This window comes from Erpetoichthys calabaricus, chromosome 4 (genome assembly GCF_900747795.2).
Source record: "Erpetoichthys calabaricus chromosome 4, fErpCal1.3, whole genome shotgun sequence".
Classification (NCBI taxonomy): Eukaryota; Metazoa; Chordata; class Cladistia; order Polypteriformes; family Polypteridae; genus Erpetoichthys; species Erpetoichthys calabaricus.
The window spans coordinates 927287-955142 of NC_041397.2; the positions used below are offsets into that span (position 1 = coordinate 927287).

Here is a 27856-nt window from a genome sequence, read left to right on the forward strand (position 1 = left end):
GACCTGACGTGACCTTGTTCAAAGATGCCATACTAGTCCAACAAGACGAGGCTCTCCCCCTGGCACGGTGTCTCGCCAGAGCTCACGCCAGGTCGGGCTCCGGATTCAAAGTCACACGCCACCCTCTGTGGACCACTTGGCTTCATTCAGCCTGAACCGGGAAGGGCGGGGCCAGCTCTGGGCACTGCCACTGGGTTGGTCACCTCACTGGGTGGCAAAGGAGAGAGAGTTCAGGTGAGTGTCCCCCCCCGCCCCCAACCGTCCCAGAGTGAAGACGGTGACCTCCAGGGACACACGTGTGACAACAGTGACAGCTTAGCTAAACAAACAGGTGACAAGGGGTCCTGTCGTCTGTCACTTTTCTTGTGGTCAACAAAGACTCGGTGGCCCTCGGACACAATCAACCCGACTCTTTATTGAACCCAAACAAAGCAGCACAGCGGAGATGACATGCGTGTTAACGGTCGCCGGTGAAATCGACTTAACGAGGAAATGCAAACGGAGGGAGCGGGCGGCCCACTGTCACCCACCTGGGGACAATGAGGTGACAAGGAGCACCTGGCGCGCGCCGGCCACTCGGTTTGGTTTCAGATTCGATAAAAGGTGCTTCAGAGAGACAGCAGAGCGGCCCGGCGGGCATCCAGGCTGAGATGGGACCACTGGGCCCCCCAAGACCCCCCCCCATACAGAATGAACTTTTTATTCAGTTAAATAGAACAACTTAGAAAAAAAAAAATCTTCATGTCGCTAGTAAGGCGTCCCCCCCAACCCTAAAGAAGCCTCGCCCTTTTGAAATGTGCAGGGACTGGGGGGTCCCACCTGTGGCTGCACTCGCTCACATCGCCCAGTTGACCCAAAGGAGGGTGTAAGTGGTCAGGCTGCGGCCCCCCGCCGGCGCTATAAAAACGAGAAAAAGGTAATGGCAGTGAGGGGGGGGGGACGTTCGCTAAAGTGCAGTCCAAATCACAGGGGCCCGTCAGGCGGAGGGGACACTTCTGGAGCCGCCCCCAAGTCACTCCCGTCCTCCTGCCTGGGACAAAGCCAGCATTGAAATGAGAGGGCGTGGAGGGGGGCCGGGCCAGGGTGGGCAGCGCGCCCCTCCCTCAACTTCTACAATAAATTACTAGCAGCGCCCACCGGGCTCGAGTCAAGTCCCACCCAAACGTGCGGGAGGCTCCGGGGGGCCCTGCCAGTCTCCCCCTTTTCAAAAGGCCGCCAGCCCCTTCATCCTGGCCTCGGAGGTCAGGCTGTCCGTCAGACACTTGAGCTGCTCGTCCCCCAGCTTGATCTTGTCCTCCAGCTTGCGCTGCTCGATGATGAGGGCCGACTTCATCTTGACGAAATGCTCGTAGTCCGCCAGGTCCTCCTCGTTCAGGTGGCTGGCCAGGATGTCGTAGACGGCGCGCTCCCGCCGGTCCAAGTTCTCCTTCAGCTCCTTGGCGTCCTCGTGCTGGGTGATGAGCAGCTTCCGCTTGTCAATCAGGGTGCGCTGTGGGAGACACAAGGGGACAGACGGGTGAGAAGATGGCAGCGCCCGAGGGTCCACCCCGCGCCACGCCTGTGAGGCCACTCGGTGTCACCATCACCTGGGGACACGCCTGTGAGGCCACTCGGTGGCAGCACTTGTGCGAATATTAAGGGGGTGTCAGTGTGGCTGGTGGGCCACTCCTTCCACCTTCCACCAAAGGTCACCTATAAAAACAATGAAAAGGAGGACCTGCACATGACGGGGTCCCAACAGTGCGGCCCGGTGACACAACTGCCACTGGTGTGGCTCTCGACCTGAGCTCACTGGCATTAAAACAAAACAAAGGGTCACAAGTGTGGAGTGCGGACCTTCGGCATTTACAGCAGAAACAGCTGAACGGTTGAACAGCTGCTTTTATGAAGCCCCCCAATTCCAAACATAACTGCCCTTCCCTGGTCGCTCAATCAGTGGTCCAAAACTCAACAAGCCCCAAAAGAAGCGGGGACTGAAGATGGCGGTGGTGGCACAGGACAACGTGAGCACTTGGTGGACTCAGACTTGGGCGACGAGTTTAATGAGTTTGGGACCTCATCTCAGAAGTCGTCCACCCTCCTCCAAGCCCCTGCACTTTGCTTCTCTTCAATCCCGACGGGGTCGACGTCTGCCAGCCTGCACCGCCACTCGCACTTTTGAAGACGTTGGCCTCATTTCTGACTCTCCATGTTTTCTACTTCCAGGTGTTAAATTTGAACAAATAAAATGAAGAGATGGAGCAAAACAACATCTACACTCACCTCAGGGGGTCCGCTGACAAAGCACGTCCACCACGTGAGCCGCCACCACTCAAGGGGTCCCAGTGTGCAGTGAAGTGACAAGTCGGCCAAGAGCTTCTGTCACTTGGGCCACCTTAAAAGGTCCAGCAGTGTGTCAAACCTGCCATGACGCGCCAGTCTGTCCTCGCTACATCAAGTGACTCCTCACGGACTGGCCACCCCCTCAAGCTCATGGGGGTGCACACGTGTGGAGACGCCAGAGCTAGAGGTGCCCTGATGAAACCTGCCATGGCTGGACTGCGCCACTCGCCCCTTTACTTGTGCCCCCCCCCATGCTGGCCTACTGTTTTCTGCTTGTGTCACATTTTGTTTTACACTCAGTCCTGGTGGCCCTTGGGATGGCGAAGCTGTGGCACAATGACTTGCCATGTCCCCCTGACTCACAGCAGCTCAGCTGACTAGACCCCCCTGAGGGACGGCCGCCATCTTGTCCTTTCATTGATCCTCAGGACACTTGGCACATCTTAATAAAGGGAGTGTCACCCTAGAAGATGCAGTGGATGTCACATGTGCATTGTGACCACATTGAAAGGAAGCGGGTGAGTGCCCACCATTCTCCATTGCCTGTCAAGGACTCGACTTGTTTCTGGCTCATCCCTGTCCCCTTGCAGGAGTGACACTCACATGCCATGGTGCTCTGATGGCACACCAGGAGTGTCACGGCCCCTACAAGACAATCTGAACTTTGTGCAGATCTTAAAAGGGAGCAAAGGTGACAGCAGTGGCACTGACTCCTTCTAGACAGTTTGAATAAGCCCACCGCGTGACAACGATGGCACTTTGCTGTCCTTTACCCGCTCACTCCTAAATGCACAAAGGGCACACAAACTGACCAGCTCAGGCTCAAGCAGCTGCCCTGGCAGTGGACATCATCACAGAGGACCTTCACGTGCTCAGCAAGGGTGACAAGGCCACAGAAGGAAGTCAATCAGAACCCTCAAATGCTAGGCCTGTCCCTCTCCGAGCGACAGTGGGCACAAATGGCCTCATTCCCTCCGACTGGTACTTGTGTTTCAGTGATGGAGAAACGCCTAGAAATTCAGCCTGGGGGGACACAAACTCCAAGAGCGGGGCATTGGCAGATGTCACTCGTCCACTCGGAGACCCCTGCAGCGTGACAGTACGGTCAAGTCTGTGTGTCCCTAGCCAGCTGGTCCAGGAGGCTCACATTAACGACGATGATGAGGCGTGGAGAGACAAACATCGAGCTTTTGGTGTGTGCCACTGCAGACGACGCAGTGACGCCTAATTAGGCCACCTGCTCCACTTGTCCTTCCCTGTGGACATCAACAGGGTTACATCAGGGATGGCACCGAGTCTCTGGTGGCAAAGCTGCACGAAGCCTCCTAAAAATGGCATTTCAAGGTGACAAAGAGTACGAGTGGCAGCCGGACCACCAGGGGGCAACAGAGAACAACAAATGAGTCAGCAACGCTGCCTATGCCACTTGAAACACCGCAGGGTGCACTGGGACACAGCTGAGGTGGCAAATCTCCTAGCGTGCCAAGGCAACCTGAGGGCAACTCACCTTCTCCTCGGCCGACGCCGCCTCGTCCAGGTTGTTCAAGGCGTTCTCCACCCTGGCCAGCCGGCCCGACAGAGACAGCAGCAGGCTGACCACCTTGTCCAGGTCACCGATGAACATCCTGAACTTGTCAAACTCGTTGGCCTTGCACACCTGCTTGACCTTCGCCTCCACCTCCTCACCCAGCTCATTGTTGGCCTGAATGTCCTCCTGGAGGCTCTCGCGGGCATCTCGCAGGACCTGCAGCTTCTTGGAGATGCTGTCGATCAGCTCATGCTGTGGAAGACAAACAAGGAACGTTACTTGTGACGCCAGAGACGGGCACTGTGACATAAGATACAGTGATGCCAGCAGTCAACCAATCGGGCACATCTGACTTGGCGGCATCCAAAATGGCCGTCTTGTGGTTCTGACTCACACCAGCTGGCACCCTCAGGACGGACGGACACGAAACGTGCTACAGACAGACAGACATGAAGGACACCACCGTACAGAGAACGGTGAAAGGTGCTGGCATGCAGACAACTGTGGATGAAAGGCGCTAGATAACAGAGAAGTAAACGCTAAACGAACACCAAGGCGCTACATGATACACAGACGGATATGAAAGGCACCATATAACGGATAGATACAAATACAGCACATAATAGGCACTGCATAAGAGACAGGTGGGAAATGCCCACCTGGCAGACGTGAAAGGCGCTATATAATAGTTGTGAATGCACAATATGATGCATAGGCACAATATGGCAGACTGACAAATGGGAAAGGCGCTATATGATAAGGCATTGGCACAGCTGTGGTCACACTACAGTACGTAACAAAGTCACCATATAAGACATGAAAGGCACTATATGACACAGTGCCGGATAAGAGTGGAGGACAGCAGGACTTTGTGTCACCGACACTGTGACGTTTGTTTTCTTAATTCAGAGGCTCACAGGGCCCTTATTGATCAGTGAAATTCAAGGTGCCACATGTCGGTGCCCTCTAGTGCCATCACATGTGTGTGTGTGTGCCTATACTACTGTGGAGTGTCTGCTGCGTGTGACATTCTTCTAACTATTATATAGCGCCTTTCCAGTCTCTACTGAGGTGCTCCTCCCTACTGCCCCCAGTTTCTTTCTGTGCCAGGTTTGTGCCTTACCCACTCCATGGTGCCATCGTCGCTTTTTTTCAAGTTTTTTGTTACGTTTTAGATTTGTAAACAGTGGGATGCCACATGAAGTGAATTTTAGAGTATTAAAGCTGGCACTGGGCACAAGTCCACCCCACTAAATAACAGAACACCGGGGAGGGGGCTTCTTCATTCAAAACTAGCCAGACGGCCTCAACATTTAGGGAAAAGAATGTCATTTTCTATTTTCATTGGGGCCAGCAGAGGGCGCTGCAACTCCAACTTGTGCCCAGGCAGTGGTACATCGCCAGCTGCAAAGTAAACCCTAAAGATGGCATCAGCACCACAACAGACTATCACTAAACCCATTCGTCCATCCATATTCTAGCCCACTACACCAGCTAACCTTCGCCCCCTGCCATCTTACCCTTGAATTTTCTACCTTGCTGCGCTGGCACACGCCGAGGTTGATTCCCAAGCTTACAAATTAACTGCCATAACAGGACCAACTGGTTAGCTGGCAGACTGGCAGGTCCAACTGTACCACATACAGCAGGCCAGACTGAGCGATGACCCAAGATGGATGGATGTTATGTCAGGCGAGTTGTCGTGTCGAGAACGTAAAGGCGGACTGCCGGACCACCTGCTTCAGTGAACGTACGCCGAGGTGTGTGTGCTGCTGCCCCAGGAGTCTATTGGTGGGTGGTTGGGTTATGTGAGGCGCTTACCAAACCCACCTGACTTTCCTTTAGACAAGTCAATGACTGGTGACAGCTAGGAGTGACCGTGGCTGGCAGCCGATGTCACTTGAAGCCTTGATGGCGTCGCTCACCTTTTTCTCTGACAGGTCGTAGTCCAGTTCTTCCTCAGAGTCTTCCTCCTCATTCTGCTCCTGCATGTCCTTCATCTTGATCAGGAGCTCCGCCTTGGGGGCAGACGTGTTGTAGTAGGAGGAGCTTGTCGTCAGGGCGGCCGCAGATGGAGAAGCCTCTTCAGATCTCCTGTGTGGAGGAGACGGCAGTCGTTAGTGGGAGACGGACAGACAGACAAGGGGGAGCACATGGAGACCCCCATCCTACTCCTGATATGGACAAACACCAACGGACACCACAAAAACAAAGGGGCGAACCCCAGAGCCCTCAACTTGTGAAGGCAGCAGGCATCACACAAGGGAGGAAGAGCGGCAACTCCACGCTGCAGAGCTAAGTGGCATCACCTGCCATCATGCCCACCCTTATTCCAGATTGACAGAACTGGCTGGCTGACTTGGCGTGATGCAACAGGCCCATGGCGTGTATGGGTCGAGTTAGGGCTCAGTAAGGTCCACCGTGGCACCAAGTGATGCCAACCATGCCAGCAGCTGACAGCCTTGTGTTGGTTCACAGAACATGGCTGTCAATTTTTACCCTCAACACCGTGGAGCCTGTGTGTTGGGGGGTCTTGGGGGTCTCCTCAGCCTGGAGCCCCCACCATGGAGGACAGTCGTCGAGACTTGAGTCCCATTACCACTGGGTTACTGGGTGGGGCTCTGGGGGGCTATTTGTGGAAGGGTAACCAGATGGCCTTTCGTTCCTGAGCTCTTCACTTGTGATGATCAATTCTGTCCCCTTGTCCTGTCACACTTGCCCCACCCGACTGATGTTTACTCCATTATGTTGACCTCCTTTGGAAGTTGCTTTGGATCAAAGTGTCTGCTAAGTGAGTAAACAGAAATGTCCCACGGTTTGTAGCTGTGGGTCCGTGGTGGTCCACTCAGGGGTGCTAACCTGAACATAAATGGAACTAAAAAAATGAATGCCAAGCAACTCTGGCGCTCAACTCGGCAATCAGTGCAGGAGAGCAGAGCCCACCCAGAAGGCACAGCTCCCATCCCGACTCGGGAGGGTCTCCCAAAGTAATAACCGGCAAAAGGCGTCACAGAGGACGGTGACAAACAACAATGACGGTGACAATGAGGCCCACCTCTCAGAAGGCTTCGGGGACTGCTGCTTTGGGGGGACCCTTCGGCGTTGCTGGGCCTCTTCCAGCAGCTGCTCGTCTTTGGGGAAGATGCCTTCCATCAGGTCCATCGTGGTCTTCATTTTCGTGTTGGGGTCTAAAATGTCGGCCAGCGACTTGTCCTTCCCCACAATCTCTCTGGCGAGCTCCTCCGTCTTCAAGTCGTCCGCCGTTTTGGCGTCACTTGGGTGCTCAGCCTTCCCTCTGGGCTCGTCGTCTTGTGCCCACTGCTCCTGGTCAGTGCCCTGCCTCGTGTAGGCACAGAAGCGTGAGTACGACTGCTCCATGGAGGTCAGTGTCTTGATCTGGTCCTTGTCGTCTCCTGGCACTGAGGTGGGCTCGGGCCTCTGGACGAGGTATGGCCGGCTCTCCTTCTCTGCGTGGCTTTCAGAGTGGACGATCTTGATTGGCACCATCTTGACGGTGGTGTTGTTGTCCATCACCTTTTCAATCCTGTTAATGGGGGGGGAGGGGGAATGAAATCAATCAACGTTAAACCAATTGAGCCCACTGATCCCACTGTGCCATCTCACCCACTGCAAAGCTCAACCGTCCTGGCCCATCAGTTTTGATGCCCACTTAAAACTGAAAAATAAAAATACAAGTAAATAAACACCATAAAAAGTGCAGCATCGTTGGTGCCCCCTGAACTCTACACCAAGGGTCCGCAGGCCAGCACTCACCCCCTCGTGTCTCGTGGTATCTACTGGAGTTAAGAATCATCAGAATTTACGTGAACGATTGACCATCCACTGGCAAGCCCTGTAGACAACTTGGGCACCAAAGACTCAGCCGGTCCAAGCAGGGCATGAAGGGTTTAAAAGCCCCAAGTGCCTGACGGGCAGCCTTGTGGCCACCTCACTGGTCACTGAGTCATGGATGAGGAGCAGCCCATCAAAATGCCACACAACCCATGACGGCCTATGAAAGACACCATAGTGCCTCCTACCAGTCACCATACTGAGGACAAGTGAAATAATTAGGGCATGAGCCAGTCGTGCCAGGCTCTCCTGCAGTGCCCGACTCCAATGGGGCGCTATATCAGGAAGACGCCAACTCGAGCGTCACACTTCAGATTTACTGAGTGCCCAGCAGGTGGCCCTTTGTCGGGCCGGCTGCTCCAGCCAGAGGGGCTCAGTGTTAGAAGCCAAGTGTGTTCTCTGGCGCCACCTACTGTCCCCGCTATTATCGACTTCATTTTATGGCAGACATGAAGTGGGGGCTCATTATCAAATCGGGGTGCAGCACAAGCTCACTCGGGTCAGACAGCTGCTCCTGCCCACCCAAATTATAGCAGGGGGGCTGACAAGCTGTACCCACAAACTCGACTCTTGGAGGCTGCCAGCCGTTTAGCCTGCCACTGGCAGTGTGGCACAGTGGTTGTGAGATCAAATTCCGATACGGACACTGTGTGACCCTGAGCAGGTCACTTCACTTGGCGGTGGCTCCAAAAACAAAATGTCACCAAACCCCAACCCCAGATATACGCCAAATCATGCCAGTTGCCTTGGGGGACGGCGTCAGTCATAAAAGAAAATGTCTTCCACGTCGCACCGCATTCATCTTTATGTCCAAATATCAGATGCCAGTCCTTCATACCCACGCATCCTGGCACGCTGAAAGCCCCGTAAGTCTTTAAAGGGGAACTTAGCAGAGTGCTTACGCCATAGGTACCCATCACTGCCTGGGTGAGGCTGCCAGCTCTCTCTGTGCCTGCCTGTCCTTATAATCCAGCCCCAAAGACTGATCGGCATGATTGAGTGGAGCCCCATTCTGAACTGGCACATGGTGGCTACTTATTGCCCATAATGGAAACCCACATTGGCTACCCACATTAATCCTTCCCTTCATCCAACCTGGCATCAGGGTGCAATCAGAAGTGTCCTTCACATTACATGTCACCCACCACCTCTGGCATAGCTGAGGGGGGATTCAAGCTTGCCATTTGAATCCCCACCCCCTGTAAATAAGTTTCAGGACAATGCCAACTGATTAATCACAGACAGACACCCACTGAATTAATTCCTGGCTACACCCCTGCCCATCAGCGGGCACTTTAGAGTGCTGACCACATGCAAAGCTAAGCCTGGCAGGGCATCAGTGTGGGGGGGGGTGGGGGCTTGCCATTCACCCCCTTCATGAGCAGGTCACACAGTTGCTTCTCTCCATGTAGTTTACTTCAGGAGGGCAGGCAGTAGGCAGGGCGCTATATAACAAGACCCTTGATTCAGAGTTCTGTCAGCGAGGATTTGCCATCCACGGACCTTCTCATTGCCCAAAATCAATTCCAGGCTGCCTCCTGCCCACCACCATATGCACATGGGGCATGACAGGTGGCAAAATGGCTCCTCTGCACAGATCCCCCCCCCCCCCCCAGCTTGTGAAGGCAGCCAGTAGGAGGGGCACGATATAAGCGGCTCTTTGCCGAAGCCCGTCAGCTGCTGCCCTGCCCGTTGTTCTTTTGGGAGGATGCCAGGGCCAGTCCCAGATATCAAACAACTCGCAATTCAAATTGTAATAAATGTGCAAATATTGACGGGCATCACGTGTCTGCCTGCTGCCTGTGCCCGCCTGGCTTTGACGGGTACACACTTCCTAACACCAGCTGCCAGATGAGCCCCTTTGTACCTCCCATCTCAAACGCGTTAGTTACCTCGATGGAGCCTCCTCATTCACTGAGACGGGGGGCTTATCCGTGAGCCTCTGTGGAGAGAACTGAGGTGAGGGGGACCGCGACACCTCCATGGATGACTTGAGATGAAGATGGCACCGGGTGGCACTGGCCGGCAGCCCCTTCTCGCTGGCGTCCCACTTGCCCTCGTCGCTCTTCACATCTCCTAGAGACACTCTGGACAGGGCTGCAGCAAGGGCGTCCGAGCTGGGGGTACTGGACTGGCGCGCCCCACCGCTCTCTTGGCAGTCGGTTGTTGAGGAGCTGCCCTCTTGCCGCTTGTACTTGTCGAGTTTGGGCGGTGGAGGTCTCTGTGGTGCGGCCCCCTTTTTCTTCTGCTTTACACCCAAAGCCGGGGTCTCCGGGAGTGTGCCAGCCCCACTGTCGATCAGTGCCCTGCTTTCCGAGAGTGGGGGCACAAGCTGCAGGGGGTCTGCGATGTGAGCTCGGGCCGCCGCCTCGTCGTCCTCCTTGTATCTGTAGTCATTAGGCAGGGTGACAGAGCGCCCCCTGTTGTCTGGCAGACCCCAGAGCGGCGGCTCTGGCTGAGATGGTCTGTGTCTGCCCTCTGCAGCGAGCTGCTTATCTTTAGGGGGCCGTTCTCTGGACGACTCCTCCGAGAGCCTGAAACAGAAAGAGAAGATGGTCAGCCATCAAGGGAGCCAAGTGGGTGCACCACAGACAACCCATGTGGACAACTGGGGGGCAAAGACAAATGAGACTGGAGGGGGCTCTGATTTAGTCAGGGCCACCAAGTGAGACCGGGCAACAAAGACGAAGAGCCACCCACGTGCAGATGGGAGCAAAAAGGGGGCACTCTTATGCAATATGAAGTATGCAAGAAAGGACACGATAGGGGGTGGAACATGCCGGAAAAGTGCCACTTGGGAATCGGTGGTCACACAGTGAGGTGGGCTCTGAACCAGTAGCTTTGTGGGTGGCAGTCCGGCTCCTTGGCCACATTCAGACATGCGTCCTGCTGACTATGTGCTCTGGCACAACACATTGTGGGCACCAACAGGCAGATCAACAGGGTGGTCAACATCTGGACATGCAACGTGTTGGTAAATGAAGATGTGACAACAGAGTCCAAACGTAATGACCAGAAGGAGCAAGGCGTCAGGGGTCAAAGCGCAGGGGGGCACTGGCCGGACAGAAGTGAACAAGTGTCCAGTGGCACCGTGGGACAGCCTCAGCCACTAAGACGCCAGCACACACGTCACGATGGACACAAAGGGACTTCCATTCAGTTTGCAGTCTGACTTTCAGTGTGCCTTAGCGGCAGGCCAGCAGGCATAAAGTGAGGATGGGGCTGTGAAAAAGTAAGTGCCCCCTAGCTGATATCCTGCAAATTTTGACACACTGAATGGCCGGCAGCCACCGTGACCCTCAGCAAGAAAAGCAGCTAAGAAGATGAGATGAGACAAAGCTGAAATCCTCACATCATTGTGTGAAAAAGTAAGTGCCCCCTTGCTAGTATCCTTTACCAGCGGTCATCACACCTCAACACCTCCTGTCCTCTGACATTGCTGCTTTAGTTCAGACACGCTGGTCAGCTTGGCATGTTGGCTACCCTACTGGGATCAAGTCAGGACCCTAAAACCTGTCGACTTGCTTTTGTGTTTTGGCCCATTGTCCTGCAGCGTCAGGTGACACACAGATGAGCAGACCTTCTCCTAAAGGCATTGGTGGTCAACTCCTGCCTCTGCTCCGTCACACCAGCCACCCCTCCTCTTATCACAGGTCTGCCTCGTGCCATCCAGAGCTCGGTCTTTGGCTCATCATCATCATCAGGGGTTTCTGTCCATTGATGTTCCTCTTGATGGCGGAGGGCTTTCCACCCACCCTGCTCCTCTCCCAGTTCTTTGGACATCCTTCTGAGATCCACTGGAACTTCACAAAGGAGTCACTGCTGTGTCCTTGGCACCATTTGACATGGTGCCTCAGATATCAGCTTTGCCACCCTTTCCCAATTGGTCAGTTTTAACAACTGTCTTCTTCATCTCATTTGAATCTCGTCATGTTGCTATCATGATGGCCGTCACTATATGGTTTGGTTTAGATTAACAGACAGCAGAGTTTGAGGGAGTAACTAAGGGGGCAATTACCTTCTCACACGGGCAGTGCAGCCATTGGATAACCTTGTGACTTAAATACACTAATTTAGAAATGCCATTCCGTGTGTCCTCTGATTCTCTTTATCAAATCTTACTTTCTGTTCAGAGACCTGAAGCCATTCAAGGGGGCACATACTTTTGCACAGCACTGTACAAGAACACTCTGGCTTTGCATGTGGCGCGGCTCTCGGGCTTCACAAGACGCCTGCACAAACCGACCTCGAGCAGATTTCTGTAAAGGCAAGGCTGAGTTCACCAGGTCACACAGACAATGCCAGCGTCGGACCCCCATGACTGGACAGGTCACGGCATTCAAGTAGGACATGCAGACGACGAGATCCCCCATCAGGGAAACACAAAAGTGCAGTCGGGTGACCAACAGGCAGCCACGGTGGACTGAAGGAAATGAAACGAGGCAGCGACAGGGGGGGACATGCTCAGGACATGCAGAGGGGCTTACTGTGACTCCGCCAAGTGTCAGCGACAGCCGAGAAAGAAGAGGAGATGATGAAGAAAAAGAAGAAGAAAGAAGAAAGCTTCAAGCCCCCAGAAGAGAGAGAAACCTGCAAAGCGTCAAACATCACACGTCAGTCTTTGTCAAGAAGAGCAGAGTGACAGGGACACATGAGGCCTTAGGGGGCACTCGGTCATCAGATCCAAGACCACCAGCCCAAGGCCCCTCTCAGCTGTCTTCTCGCCACTTCACATAAACCCGTAACCCGTGGTATGACATGAAAACGTCCAGTGAGGCTGACAACCAATACCCCGGACCACCAGACAGGAAGCTTTACAGAGGGGGCACTCCGTGACCCTGAAGTGGGCCATTCTGATAATGGTGACCAGGCGGGTCGCTAGGACCTCCACTTTCCTCCAGTGTTTGATGTCATGAAGACCACAAGTCAGAAATAAAGGAGAAACGTGCGGACCCCACGCTACACTCGTCACCGGCCAATGCCAACAAACAGCTGAGGGAACTCAGCGGTGCCATCATGACACCAGCAAGCAGCTCCATCACCACTTTCAAGTCCAAGGCCACGTGTGCCCAAAGCCCACGCTGGTGTAATGAGGTGCCAGGCTGAGAGCGTGAGGGGTCTCTTGAGTTACTGGGAGTGATGAAGGGCGTCAATCAGGCGAGGGTCTAAATGGGGAGATCGAGTTACCAAAGCAGAGGGGCAGACCACAAAGTCTGAGTCAAAACCAAAAAGAGAACCCACCTGGAAGGAATTGGGCACCCAAGCTCACACACCCATGTGGACTCGTTGCTCTGAAGGACTCGTGCCACGGCAGGCTCTGGTGACCCACATGACGACAACACGAGTCTGAGTGGCCAATGAGCAGATGGCGCACCTCGCAGTGGGGAGGACACGCCAAGTTCACGCAGATGGCACCAAGCGTGCATTTGGGGTTCTCAGACCTTTTACAAAACCCCCCCAGTCCTCAGTGCCAAAGTCGACTGCCCACACCTGCTGCCTGCCAAACGACCGTGACAAGTGCTGTGCCAAACTGCCACCCATTTATGTGCACAGCATGGGGACTCCAGTCCAAGATGGACTCTGACATCAACGGGCCCACCAGCCGTGGCCAACACGTTGTTGGGATTGCTGGGCTTTTGATCAACTGAAGGTCAGCGAGTCTTTAGGGACACCGCAGCTGGCCTTCATGTGACACGTCACCACGAGAAATGGATGCAGACAACCAGTTCATGTCGTATTATGATGTTGTGGTGTCCTTTGTATTTCTTATATAGTCGATCACTGACACACACAGAGATCCATTATATGCCGCGCCTTTCACGTCTCTTTATAGAGATCCTGATCAATGCCAAGTGCCTGCCTGTCGTTAATATTGTGCCTTTATGTGTATTATATAGTGCCTTGTACATCTATGACGGTGCTTTTCATATTTCTTTATTATATTGTGCCCTCCCTACTCATCTGTTGGTCATTAATGTCGTGCCTTTCATACCAACTCTCACATTTATTTCATGATCTTACACTGAGCCTCCTCTTATATGGGGTCTTTCCTCTTCATCTGTTATGAATGATGACAGTGCCATTCGTATCTACTATATAGCGCCTGTCACCTATTTGATTGTGCTCTTATTTATTTATTTTTTTTTAATCGACACTGAAATCCTTACCGGCATGTGGGCATAGCTGGATACACAGAACCGAAAGGCACTATAGAATAAAGTGACCCCAAGGCACTCTACAACAGACACAGAGCTCTTGCCCTCTTGCCTCACAGTCCAGTACTCTCGGTGCCCACACTGCGACACGCCGCTATTCTGATTCAATGGCAGAAGCTCGTTTCCTATTATATAGCACCTTCCCTATTTCTCTTTTCCATCCACCTCGCAGTAGTAGCAGCCATCACTTTGTCATATGCACAGTGCCATTCTTCCTTGCCCGTCCGACCCTTCACCCCTGTGCCACACCCTGCCACTCTCTGAACTCAAACCTGCTCCGCTCCGCTCACCTGATGCCCACCTCGTGTTCCTTGTGATCTTCCCGTGCCGAGTGGTAAATTCCCTGGAATGGCGCAGGTCTTGCCCCGGGCACGGCTGGCTCACGGTCACCGTGTCTCCTTTGCTCACAGACACCCGTAAGGCAGCAGCTTATGTCTCAAAATGCAAGACGAGAAAAGCGGGCAGCAGCTGCTGTTCTACACTGGCAGCACACAATAAGACGAGGCCCCTCAAATGCCAGTCAGTCCGCGGCGGGGACAAGAAAGTGTCTGTTGTTCTCCTGGCTGGCTGAGGGCGACAACACAATGGCTCGACAGAGCGAGTGCCAGGCCGGCTGTAGGTGTTTTGGCCCCGGCTGCTCGAGACCCTCTTAGAGTTTCATTCACTGGTGTGAATACTTGGGCCACCGCCCCCGCTCGAGTTGGATCATTCATATCTGGGCTCTCAGAAGGGGCTTGTTAGTGGGCGCCCCTCAGTGTCCACTAGGTAGAGTCCATCCTGCCAAGTCAGCTTTCCTGAGGAACACCTTCAGTGGTCAGCGCCCTAAGGTGCTACTGAAAGTGCTGCCCCTGTGGTCAGGGTGACACCAAGCAATACAAGTGGCTGTCGTGTCCATCAGTCACTTTATGACAAGGCAGGCCAGCTGGCTAGGACGGGGGCTTTGCTTCAATGCATCAGGATGTCCAGGAGCCAACTAAACCCCATCATGACATCTGCTGCCGCTGGCATCATGTGGGCAACTCGGTCACCGAGAATGGGGGGACAAGCAGCCTGGCGCATACAAGGAGAGTGAAAAGGACAGTAAAGCAGTGGCTCACAGCTGACAAGTGCCAATGATGACTTGGTATGAGCCACATCCATAAACAACCAGCCCACCAACCACAAACCCGGACAAAACTGACAACCTGACATGAACCCAGGCTTTAGACCAAAAGGCTGGGTGTTCACAGCCCACGAGACCACCGAGGATGACCTGTGTGGGTGGGCTGACAGAGGACAGCAAACCCGGTGACACGTCCTACTAGACGTCACCCAACACGGCAGCACGTCACTTGCAGCCTACTGCTCCAGCCCAGAGGCCAAACCCAATGCCACTAAGTCAGAGTCCACTTGGATGAGCTGCCACCACTTTGACCTTGTAGACCCCTTGGCGTTCCCATATCAGGACCAGCTGCCCACCCAACGTGCCAAACGGGACTCATGAACGTGGATCACAGCCAGCAGCCTTCTTGTTACTCCTGTTGTGCATGTGGAGCCCCCTGACGCTGGGTATCTAAGAGACGCGTTGGCACTGTCATTCGTGATTGCACTGGCATAAACCGGCGCCCCCACCCCAGCTGTCGTTTTGGGGTCCTGTTACTGATTTTACCATTTAATAAATATTGAGATTTCACGGACCTTCGAGGTTTCTGGTTTGGTATTTGGGACTTTCAAAGCTCCTTTTTGGGCCTGTTTAGGCCTTGTGAGTGTGGCGCTGGACACACATCATTACAGACAGATAGAGAAAGGCACTATATAATGGTGACGAATGTGACAACACTACTAGGCAGGCACGTGAAGAGGGAGATGGACAGGGCACTATATGAAAACATCTAACCAGCTTGGCAGAAGGGAACGTCGCGATACAAGAGACAAACAACACCACACAAGGAGGGCCGCAGGGGGCTTTAACGGACCCTGTTTATTAACAGCCCCCCAAGAAGAAACTCCCAAAATAAAACCCTTGTAGGGAGAAAAAGGAAGAAACCTCAGGAAAGGCAACTCAGAGGGAGACCCCCTTCCAGGACGCCTGCCCACTCGTATGCCTCCATGTGGCACCAGCATTGGGACATTCTGGTGCAACAGACAGCTGCCTCTTTGATGTCACCGTCACCAGCTGGTGTGACAAATTATGCAGATTACAGGCCGGCACTCTCACTTTACTGGTCTACCACTCCCATGTCTTGTGCCACACTGCCATGTGCAAAAGTGACTTGTTTCATGTCCCAACAAATACGAGTGACGACTAAGACAAGCCCCCCTGCCCAACCACACCATAGGAGGGTCTGCCAACAAAGGTGGAGAGTCATGGAAAGACACCTGCAGCCAGCCAGGCCACTGGCACCATTCTGGGTCACACTGGTCCCTGGCACCACAGCCATTTGAATGACTTCTATGACAGCCCCTTTGGTGGGCAGAGTCCCTAAAACAAAGAAAAGAGCAGCAACCCCCACAGGCACCTCGTGAGCCATACGTTTACACACAAGTCACAGTGACACACGGGACACCTGGACCGGTGCCATGCATGCCCAGAAGTAACACACAGGCTTCCTTTTATTGAGGCCACCTGCCAAGAGGTCCAAGCTGATCCCCACACTGTCCTTTATGCCACATGTCACAAGTTCAGTCCCATTGCTGCCCACTTTTAAGTTCAACAGCAGACAGATGTGACGCCAGCGGGTGGTGGTGGCCGCAGCAGCAAGCCGACCCCCCCACATGTCAAAGCCAGGCACTTACCTCACCGAGCTGGTGTCCGTTTCGGCACCGGGGGCTCCAGGACGACTGCCATCTGCCGGGGTGTCCTCAGGCCTCTTTTTCGTTGCTGGCACAAGAACATTCTGGAGAGAAGAGCAAACGTTTCATGGCAGGCAACGAGAAACACATCAAAACAACAAAGTTAAAAAAAAAAAAAAAAAAAAAGGGCGGTGCGGGCAGAGCAGGCAGAGCGGGCAGAGCAGGCCGCGCGCCGGGAAGAGGAATGTTATCAGTCTGTGGAGCGCTTATCGCACGGCCTCCCCTCCCCTCCCCCGCTGCCGCCTCACCTGTTCTGCTACGTCTGGGCGTGGCGTGGATTAGCGTGTCACCGGGCCTGAGCAAACACGCACCGCTGAGCCACCCTGGGCCTCTGTGACGACGCCTGCGCCCTCGACACGGGACCACCTCAGCCACCCACCACTGCATGAGGGCCCGAGTCACTTTAGGGACACCATACTTGATCTCCGCTTCTCTTCATTTGCAGGGTGACATGGGGTCAATTCTGTGAAACTCTTAGGGGGCTACGTGCATGGGCCAGACTGGCATGGAGGACACTGACTACACGTGACTAGCTGAGAAACTGCACGGGCCTTCTGGGAAGTTCTGTTGAACCCGGGGCCGAATACGTCAGGTACCTTCACGGTGGTCTTTGACTTCATTAATCTGTCACAGACGTGCAGATGTCCCTGCCCTGACAAGAGCCACGAGTTCAAATATGGGGACTATAAACTGGTCCCAGTGTGAAAGGCATCCTGTATGTGTCTTTAGATATATAATGCCTGAGGTCACCAGCATGGGCCAGACTGGCATGGGGTGCACTGACCTTACATGTGACACGGTCAACATGCTTGAAGCTGAGCTACGGGACTGTAGAAGATGCTGTGTGGGCCTTCTGGAAAGTTCTGAGCCAAAGCCCTTTGAACCTGGGGCCAAGACCACCATATGCTGCCGCTTTAGAACTCAGAGAACCCCATGTTATGGAAAAATGGCAGTGCCCCTGTGTTGCCTGGTGACGGACATAAAGAGCTGCCCAGTAGTGCGCACATCAATGTTGAACGTGTCACACAAATGGACTCGGATCTGGACCAGTGGGGACAAGGTGGACAATCCAGCTGGCATCAGGACTCGAGCAAGCACCCTGAAGGTCAGCGTAGTGTGCCACTGCTGTGCCACCATTCTTCACGTGCCATTGTGTCCAAGCAACCAGACAGGCTTCGGATACCACTGCTGACACAGGGACCACCATAACAAAAAGACAAAGAAAGGACAGAGCTGAGGCGGTGGCAGCATTCCCGTCACCTGGGGGTACCACAGCATCCCAGAATGCCTGATGGCGCAGCGTAAATGGACAAGTGTAAAGGGTCTTAGTGTCTCAAGTCATAATGCCACCTAAATGGCAGAAGGAACACCGAGTCTGGCCTGTAATTGTGGTATGAAAGTTTCATAGCAAACGACTTGTGCACGGGCGGTGACACTGAAGGTGACCGAGTGTGACATGTGACAGTCACAATGAGCCTCACAAGGTGGTCAACTTGTGCAGAATTCGAAAGTCTCCACATTTTGAAGTACTGGACAGATGCCTGCCCACTCCATCGATGACAATAAAAGCCACCTGACCAAAGATACAAATAGGAAACGATGGCCTAAGAAGTCACACGGGCGTTGAGTTCTTCACTTGGGCTTTGCATATTCAGCTTGTGACGCACATTCAAATTCCGACAGACACCCAGCGGTCACGTTTGTCTGGTTTGAGCACAGGCAGCTTGCAGCCACACCAGCAGGACTGGTACCATTACCTGTGGACATGGTGGCCAGCACCCATCCTCTATTGGCATTTCGTTCATTACTGGGTGTCGAGGGACTACACGACGTGTCATGACTCGGGTAATGGACCTCTTAAACGGAAAGCTTAGAAGAGGTTGACGAGAGGGTGACAAGGCGTTAAGAAGTGTGTTGTGTAACGTTACTGTGCCAGCGCAATGACCCGGCGTCCCATCCAGAGATGGCAGCTGCTGTTCAAACTGCTTGGCATGAATCGAGGTGAAGCCCATGATAGGAAAACTGTCTCACATTTCAAAGGGAGCTTTTAGTGCAGGTTGTGCCCACAAACAAAGGAAATGAGAGGGCACTACTGGCATAAACAGGGTGACTCTTTGTCACATGGGGGAGTCGGGCCTACTGTGGATTAAATTAAAATGACGAGGTTTACCTTCATGGCACCCTGGCATCTGAACTCCTCCTAAGGCTCCACATTAAAAGCATGAAGAGGAACATGTCAAGTGGCGCGCCCTTATTGGCTGAAGCGGCTTGTCGCCCAAAATGTCAGGCTCTGCCCATCTGGTGGGCAGTATAAAGATGGAGACTAAGGATAAGAGGAACACCAGTGGGCCTACTTTGTGTGTGACTGGTCCGCAGTAATGATGATGTGACTGATCAATTAACTCCAGTGTCAGCGGAGAGAGCGGCCCAAGAGATGAGAGTATAAAACACGGGCTGCACGAACTGAAGCAGCGACAGGCCACCTGCACAACCACAACTGGCACCGTCTGACCCAAGGGTATGTCCTGTGGGTGGTCTCTTCATCTGACCCTATACCTGATGGAGGGTGTTTAGTGTCACCGTGGACCCCCCACCCCACAAAGGTTGATTTTCCTTTGTTGATGCTGCCGAGTTTTTGTTTTCCTCTCCTCTCTGGTCACCTGGCCCAATCTCAATGACACCAACATGAACACTAAAGTCAACATCAAGGGGCAGAAGGCTAAACTTCAGCAGACATTACCTGGCGCGTGCTGTTCAATTTTACCCACTAGAAGGCTGCCAAGGAGGTGACAGCGGCGGAGTCCTGCGTATGTCTGGTATTCATTCCCCTTGTGGCCCAGCATCACGTCTTTGTCTCGGCAGGTGACGTTTCAATGTTTTTCTTGATGTTTAGCTCTCCAGCTGCCGGTCAACATTTAGCCTTCTACTCCTCGATGTTGACTCCCACCTTCTACTTCTACTTGTCGACTTTTGTTGATGTTCAGCGGAGGTGGTCTGGTGCACCAGTGGCATCTTTACGATGACAACACTGGGGTTTGGTGGCCACTCCGTGATGTCAGAGACACCTCAGCCAGCTTGCCCTCACTAACATGTCATCATGTGTCAACACTTGCCTTTCCATAACATTTTACCGATCACACTCACCTGTCCATAAAAATCGGCCGACGGAGATGACCTCGACCTTTCGTGGACACACTGCGCTTTCCCGATCTCTTCGGCCCCGGAGTCCAGTATGTTATCCGCCGAGTGATAGCGCCCAGAACTCCGGACTTCTGAGGGCTTCCTCTGCTCGTTCCACGTGGCCTCGTACTCCGCAAACGTCCCGAGCCTCTGCTGTTCAAGCGACCCGCATCTCTCACCGTTTCTCCTGCTGATGTTCGCAGGAATCTCCCCGTCTTCCTCTAGAGAACGCAGCGAGCGCTCAAAGCCAAAAGAGGCAGCTCGTGTTCTTCGCTCCTGCCAGGCCTCCTCAGCTTCGGTCAGGTGGGGTTTCTGCAGGCTGTGCCCCCCGAGGGAGCTTCGTTGCGCTTGTCTGGCTGCCGGTTTAAGGAAAGTCGGTTTACTGCTGGCCTCAAAAAATTTACGCCGGTCAGCGAAACTCGTGGGATTGCCAGGCTGACGGAACTTGCCCGCTTCTGCCCCACCAGTGCCCACCTCATTGATCTTGTCCGGTTCCGAATAGGACCGGACCTTCTGCTCTGCAGAAAACCGTTTTCGCCCCCCGATGCGAGTGACAGGGGGGTTGAGTTTGCTTTGGGAAGTTTCAGTGAAGACGCACTGACCGCTGTTGTCCTTCAGAGGCAGGGACGCTGGTTGGCCCACAAGGTTTTCAGGCACGTCGGGTGGGTACTCGAGCAGCACAGGCTCCAGATCCCGTCTTCTAAAGGATGTCGCCCTAAGGACTCTGGCCTGAGCTTCCTTGAGGTGGTCCTTGTAGGAGTGTGAGAAGGAGCCATCTGAGGTGGACGTCGGGGTCTCCACGGGGTCGGCCTTCCAGCTTTCCTGGTCCTCCTCTGCCTCACTCGGATCGCTCAGAGCGGCCGTGCTTTTGCTCTTCTGCAGTTTTGCCCTTCTCATCTGAATCTCATTCCGTAATGTGGTCGCATATCGATCGCTGCGCCGCTGCTGCTTATTGGCCGGGTGGTCAACAACATCCTGCCTACCAGGTTCGTTGCATTTTTCAGGGAAGTGGAAGGTCTCCTGAGCTAGGGAGTGCAGCATTGGAGTTTTCTGTGGACAAATCTTGGCATCCTCGCCCCTGCACTGCCCCCTCGGTGGGGCACCACCAGCGTCTGGAAGGTCATCTGGCTGCTGATGGGCGTCGGCCAAGTGATGAGGCAGGAATCCGTTACCCCTTTTCTGGCCTCCCCATTCGTCCCCATCGGGACCGAGCCCCTGTGTCCCCCCTTCCTTGTCTTCTGGTCGATAATGCCCTCGGTCAGCTGCAGCTTCAACATAGGACTGCTGCAGAGGAGGAGGAGGAGGAGGAGGAGGAAGTGTGTGCTTTGGCCAGGGGTTCTTCTCACTGGAATCCTGGCCCAAATCCGTCCCTGTGCTGCCCTTCCAGTTTTCAACTTTAACCAGCGATGCCTGAGCTGACTGTCTGGCGGTCACACAGTAATATCGCGGGTGTCCGGTGCTGTCCCCCGTAGTCCTGACCTGAGATTCATTGTAGTACTGGTTCAAGTTCGTTGGTAGCTCCTGCATGCTGCTGTAATAGCCGCACATGCCCTGAGGCTTTGGCGCCACGGCGGATGGCCTGGCGAAGCTGTATAAAGTGCTTTCATCGCTGTACTGGCGCTGGTGCTGGGCGGTCTGGCCGACCCGGATGTCGATGCTGGACAGTGAGTGCAGCCTGTTGCTGGTCACCTGGTTGTTGTTATAGCTGTCCACAGACACAAAAGGAGGTACCACCTGGTTATGGCTGCGCCTCGCCGCCCTCTGCTGGGGGTCGCTGGATTCGGCTGATGTGCAGTTGGCCATCCAGAGTGGGGACTTATGGAAAGGTGTGCCCTCGGAATAGGGTGGCATCAGACTCTTCTCGTGAACTTTGGTGGCTGCAAAACTATCACTTCGGACCGGAGGGGGAGGAGGTGGAGGAGAAGACGCGTTCCTCTTCTTCTCTGGGATGTGCCACACCGGGCCAAAACTGGACCTCCCTGAACCCGACTGCCTGCTGCCTGGCTGCTCGACGCTCCGCGGGCTTTCTCGGTCGCCATTTCCAGAAGGCAGAAGCAGACAGCTCTGCTTCTCATCCAGCCGGCTGTTTTCATTCAGGTTCTGGCTTTGCCGCTGGTTGCCCATTCTCCCCCCATCCCAAGGACCCACCTTGGACAGCATGTTCTCAGTGGAGGTGGCATTGCTCTTGGACAGCGTGTGGTCGGGAGTACTGGAGCTGGTGGAGAAAGAACTGTAGGCCGAGTCCCTCTTATTACTGCTGCCACCGCCACTGCCTCCCAGGTGGTCGATGCTGTTGTTGGACTTGGCCGGCGAGAGACGTCCACGCTCATAGGGCTGGGACGAATGGTCCAGGCTGTCCATGCTGCCAAGCGAGCTGAACTGGTCGGAAACTCGGCGCAGGTTTGTCTGATCCCAGGAGCTGGACAGGTCATGTGACAATGAGCTAAAAAAGAACAGACAGACGGTCACTGGTGTCATGAAATGCAGAGTGAGCCTCAAAGTGACAAAGACGTAAAGGGGACAGCTACGATACGGAGGGGCGCACGCTGATGTTTAGGCCATCGGGTAGCACCTGAGATAAACAGTCGATAAAAATCGATCAGACAGTCCAACACAGAGGGGAGAAAAATGAAACCGGGAGATGTCTCGGGTTTAGGGAGACCCCCGGCTGCCAGCTAAGAGGTCCTTCTGAAATCAGCCCAGTAATTCTGTATCCTTCATGGACTTTAAACTGAAACAGCTAGGGTACAAAGAGGGCATCCTGGGCACATGTAGAACATCAGGGGCCACTCCCCACCAGGGGGCCGCAGTCACACAGCTGTGGTATGAAAAGGCTGAAGCCGCACAGCTATAATGAACGCAGTGGACAGCGGGCACTTGTGGGCATTCACAACTCGACTTGACGTTAGTTTGGCCTGGCAAGCCACCGAGGCTAACAAGACGAGACAAGACGAGCCGAGCCAACAGGGCGGTGGCAGTTCTGCCATTAAAGCCCAGCCAGTCTGCTCAGGAGTGGAACTGAAAGGGGAGAAACCAAAACCCATCTCAGGAGACCCCGCAGGTCCAGAAACTCCTGGCACCTCACTTCCAATCAAACCCTCCACCACCATGTGAGGATGGGAGGTGCTATAGTAGTGGTCTGTTTATCAGAAGCTGTTGGCTGTCTGGTGTGGAGGCATCTGTGGCACTGACCAGCCTCACCGGGCAGCCTTAGAAGAGCACTGGTCTCTTTGGTGAGGTGCCACACCAGCCATCTGCTCAAAAAAAAGAGAAAACACCAAAACACAAATGGAACAAAATTTACAGGCCACTGCCGAGCGTCCCACCGCCTGTCCCCTTGGGATTCTACTGTTAGGCACACGTTGGCATATTTTTAAATCTTTACAACCTGTGCCAGCGTGGTGCCTGCCTTTGGGGTGTATCTTATTTCAGTCCAGCATGCCTGAGACCTCAGTGCCACTTTAGAATGCATGGTGTGTCGCCTGCCCACTTTGTGGCGTTCACGTTCATTTTTGGTTGTTGTGCTTACGTGCCATAAAATGCTCCCCAACCCCCCCACCCCCCAAATTACCGAGCTCTCGATCGGATACCCGATGTGTGGATTGTGCCACACAACTCCTTTGACCCTCAGATGCTTTCATTTGTTTGCCATCATTCAGGCCGAGTCACCATTAAAGAAGCAGCCCCTCCTGGGCCCCCGAAACTAAAGGCCATCAGGTCTCTGGACATCAGATGACCTTCAGGGATCTCCATGGAGTTTCTTAGGAGCTTCGCTGCCCACCTCACTGGCGCCCCCCTGTGATCTCCTTCTTTAATTTGCTTTCCTCTTCTCTTATTTGGCATTTAGAAAAGTGTAGCGGGGGGAATTAGGGGTCCTTCAGCCACTCCGTCTCATGGCCTTGCTCCCTACTACTGCCATTAAATAATAAGTAGACACAGTGAATAGAGAAATGTTAAAGGTGGGCACAATATAAAGTGAACCCCTTAACATTTATATCTAGCTATTCAGAGTGCTTTACACTGGCAGTGGGGGGCCCCGATGATGCGATGGCAGCCATTTTGTGACTGTGCACTCACCACACATTAGCTATTAGGGGGCGAAGGGGTGAGAGAGATAGACAAGGGGCAATTAGGGGGCCGGAATGGACACAGTTGTGATGGGCAATTTAGCCAGGACATCAGGAGGCACCACAGAGAGTCATCCAAAGAACATCAATTGTTTAACAGAACGGGGCACTGGGATCCAAAAACAGACCACAGGGTGAGCGCCCCCCCGCTGGCCTCACCAACACCTCTTCCAGCAGCAACTCAAACTTTCTTGTTGCACTTCAATCCAAGTTCTGCCTGTGCCGAAACATGCTGAGCGTCAGGCAGATGACCAGCATGGCCTGCCGTGGTGAACTTTGACAAATTCCTTCAAAACATCTCTAGGTGAGCTAACTAAACAACAAGGTCAACGAAAAGGAAGACTGAGGCACAGCCACTGCAGCCAAAGAGTGTTTTGTCACAAACTGTGTCTTTTGTCAGCTGCCATGGGGTAGATGGGACATTTCACATCCCCATCTTATGAAATGGCAGCTCCTATGGGGACAAGTGAATGCAATTTGAATTAGCAGAGCTGGGACTTAATGGTCACCTGTCCCCTTGGTTTATTACACCAAAGAGATTGAGAAAAGCGCTCAAGTGACACTGCAATGGCTTTGTCATGGTCACAATTTCTTCACCAATGTGTTACATGCTTTGTGTGTTCAGTTGGCCTTTCATTGTCACACAAACCAAGCAGCAAATCCACAGAGACCCCAGAACCTCATCCAGGAGTGTACAGGACCACCACAAGCAGGGAAGCGACAGGGCACATGTGCACAAAGTAACATATTCAAACCAGGGGGGGCATGCTCTAAATGCTGCCAGCACTCACCTGCCATCATACCGGCTGTGCCACACTGCGCTGGAGGCTAAAGCAGCTTTGGTCGCGTCAGTCTGGCCCTCTGTGTATTTAGTCGAGTGCCATGAGTGAGGTCTGCTCACAGGTTCATTCCGCCTGGAAAAGAGGAAAGGAAGGAGGCAGAATTAAAAAAAAACGGGCAGAAAAGACGATAAAAACGGGTATAAAAAGGGCAAGGAGCTCAACTCAGCCAGTAACAGCAAAGGAAAACGATGACAAAACAAACATATAAGACAAGACGGCCCGGGCGAGCGCCCGCCTGCTCTGCAAGCCTCGTCTGAGCTATGGGGGGGGGCTCACACTCCCCTGAAACTGCTCACACATACTTGTGGCTCACTAAATCGACAAAACTTAAACTTGTCTCATTCTGCATCAAGACAGGACACGAGATGAAGGGTTACGTTTATATAGCGCTTTCATATGTGCTCAAAACACAACGTGGGCAATGGTGGGCCGCCACCACCGCCATACGGATGATGTGAAAGCGGCCATTACTGAGTCACCACACATTAACACTTACAGTCATATGAAAGAGTTTGGGACCCCCTCTTAATTCTTTGGATTTGTGTTTGTTATTGGCTGAACGTCCTTTTAATATCTGACCTGCCTTATGGACACAGTAGGATTTCAGCAGTGACGTTAAGTTTATTGGATTAACAGAAAATATGCAACATGCATCATAACAAAATTAGACAGGTGCATAAATGTGGGCCCCCCAACAGAGCTATGACATCAATACTCAGGTGAGCCTCCTTTTGTCCTCTAGACGCTGCCCTCCTATAGCCTCTGATGAGTGTCTGATTCTGGATGGAGGTCTTGTTCACCATTCTTCATACCAAATCTCTCCAGTTCAGTTCAATTTGATGGGCAGCCTGCTTCAAATCATCCCATAGATTTTCGATGATATTCCAGTCAGGGGACTGTGACGGCCATTCCAGAACATTGGACTTCTCCCTCTGCATGAATGCCTTTGTAGATTTCCAACTGTGCTTTGGGTCATTGTCTTGTTGGAATATCCAACTCCTGCGTAACTTCAACTTTGTGACTGATGTTGAACATTATCCTGAAGAATTTGTCGATATTGGGTTGAATTCCTCTGATCCTCGACTTTAACAAGGGCCCCAGTCCCTGAACTGGCCACACAGCAGGATGGAACCTCCACCAAATTTGACAGTAGGTAGCAGGTGTTTCTCTTGGAATGCGGTGTTCTTCCGCCATGCAAAGCACTTTTTGTTCTGACCAAATAACTCCATTGGTGTCTCATCAGTCCAAAGCACTTTGTTCCAAAATGAATCTGACTTGTCTAAATGAGCACTGGCATACAACAAGCGACTCTGTTTGTGGCGTCAGTGCAGAAAGGGCTTCTTTCTCATCACCCTGCCATACAGATGTTCTTTGTGTGCTGAATTGTAGAACGATGTACAGATGCACCATCTGCAGCCAGATGTTCTTGCAGGTCTTTGGAGGTGATCTGTGGGTTGTCTGTCACCATTCTCACAATCCTGCACATATGCCGCTCCTGTATTTTTCTTGGCCTGCCAGACCTGCTGGGCCTTCCATTTCCTGATTCCATTCCTTACAGTTACAGAAACTGACCGTTTAAACCTCTGAGATGGCTTTTTGTAGCCTTCCCCTAAACCAGGAGACTCAACAATCTTTAATTTCAGATCTTTGGAGAGTTGCTTTGAGGATCCCATGCTGTCACTCTTCAGAGGAGAGTCAAAGGGAAGGAAGCCCAACTTGTAACTGACCACCTTAAATCCCTTTATATCTCATGATTGGACACACTGGTCTATGAAGTTCAAAGCTTAATGAGCTCATCAACCAATCAGCACTGAGCAGTGACAGGCATTCAAATCAGCACAATGACAAGGGGACCCACATTTGTGCACAGCCAGTTTTACACATTTGATTTAATTTCATACAACTAAATACTGCGTCACTAAAAATCTTTGTTCAGAAAACACCGCAGGACTCCTAGGAGATGAAAGACATCCCACTGTTATCTTTATTGTTGAACGGAGAGTCAGTTATTATACAGGCTGAGAGGGGATCACAAACTTTTTCATATGACTGTAGGATGTGAAGGGTGATTAGGGGGCCGGAATGACCAGCTTACAGTGGGCAATTTAACCAGCGCACAGGGGTCACCCTACTCTTTCTGAAGGACCTTTTATGGCCACAGAGAGCCAGGATGTCACTAATTGTTTTACGGCACAGTGTCCCCATCACTACACTGAGATCCACAAACAGACCAGAGGGTCAGCGCCCCCCACTGGCTTCACCAGCACCTCTTCCAGCAGCAACCCAAGCTTTTCCTAGATGGTCTTCCATCCAAGTACTGGCTGGGCCTCAACAGGCTGAGCTTCAGGTGGGTAACTGCTTCTGAAGGGTGAGTGGTGTGGCCAATGGTGGCCTGCTTGGGCTATTAAGCAGGGCAGCCCTCTTTAGAAGAAGAAGAAGTTCGAAATGTGTCCCCACCCGGCTGAGAATTCACGAGGGGAGCCACCCGAGCAGCTCAGCCCGACTCACTGCTGTACTCGGGTATCGACAGACGCCCTCTTGGTGTTTTGCTCCATTCTTTGATCAGTCACAAGGCTGACTCTTCAGGGGATGCCCCATTGTGAGACTCTCCTTCCTGATTGGCCGGTCAGATGAGTGACACTTCAGGCCTCGATTCCCAGGTCTCACCTCAGCTTGTCTGCAGCTTTTTTGTTTTGCCACCCCAAGGCTGCACGCTGTGTAGTTTTTATTACGCCACTTAAAGCAGGAGACGACAGCAGACGCTCCGTGTTTACGCACTGCCCAGGCACACCAGGTGGTCTGCTTGGCTTTGGGAGTCCGGGATTCAGACTTTAGTTTGATGTTCTTTAAGTTTCTGCTCCTCCTCTTTCATTTATTGTGTCCCTCTGCTGTAGTGTTGTGCTTAGGGCATTCGGGTGGCACCTGTGGTGGCCTCAGTGGCGGTTAAGCCACCCCTCA

The 27856-nt window shown here is 53.1% G+C and overlaps 1 protein-coding gene across 5 annotated transcripts in view; it reads right to left on the minus strand.

Annotated features, from left to right (window-relative positions):
• Nucleotides 1–395: 395 nt before the first annotated feature.
• Nucleotides 396–27856, minus strand: part of shroom2a (shroom family member 2a) — a 73351-nt gene continuing 45890 nt past the window's right edge. For all 5 annotated transcript variants that reach the window (XM_028790496.2, XM_028790498.2, XM_051926304.1 and 2 more), the window contains 8 exons: nt 24848–24970; nt 19894–22372; nt 16693–16793; nt 9595–10236; nt 6906–7394; nt 5776–5944; nt 3830–4102; nt 396–1489 (listed from right to left, as the gene is read on the minus strand). In XM_028790496.2, coding sequence (XP_028646329.1) covers nt 1205–1489; nt 3830–4102; nt 5776–5944; nt 6906–7394; nt 9595–10236; nt 16693–16793; nt 19894–22372; nt 24848–24970 — 4561 coding nt within the window. In that variant the 3' untranslated portion in view covers nt 396–1204. The remainder of the gene's footprint in view (nt 1490–3829; nt 4103–5775; nt 5945–6905; nt 7395–9594; nt 10237–16692; nt 16794–19893; nt 22373–24847; nt 24971–27856) is intronic.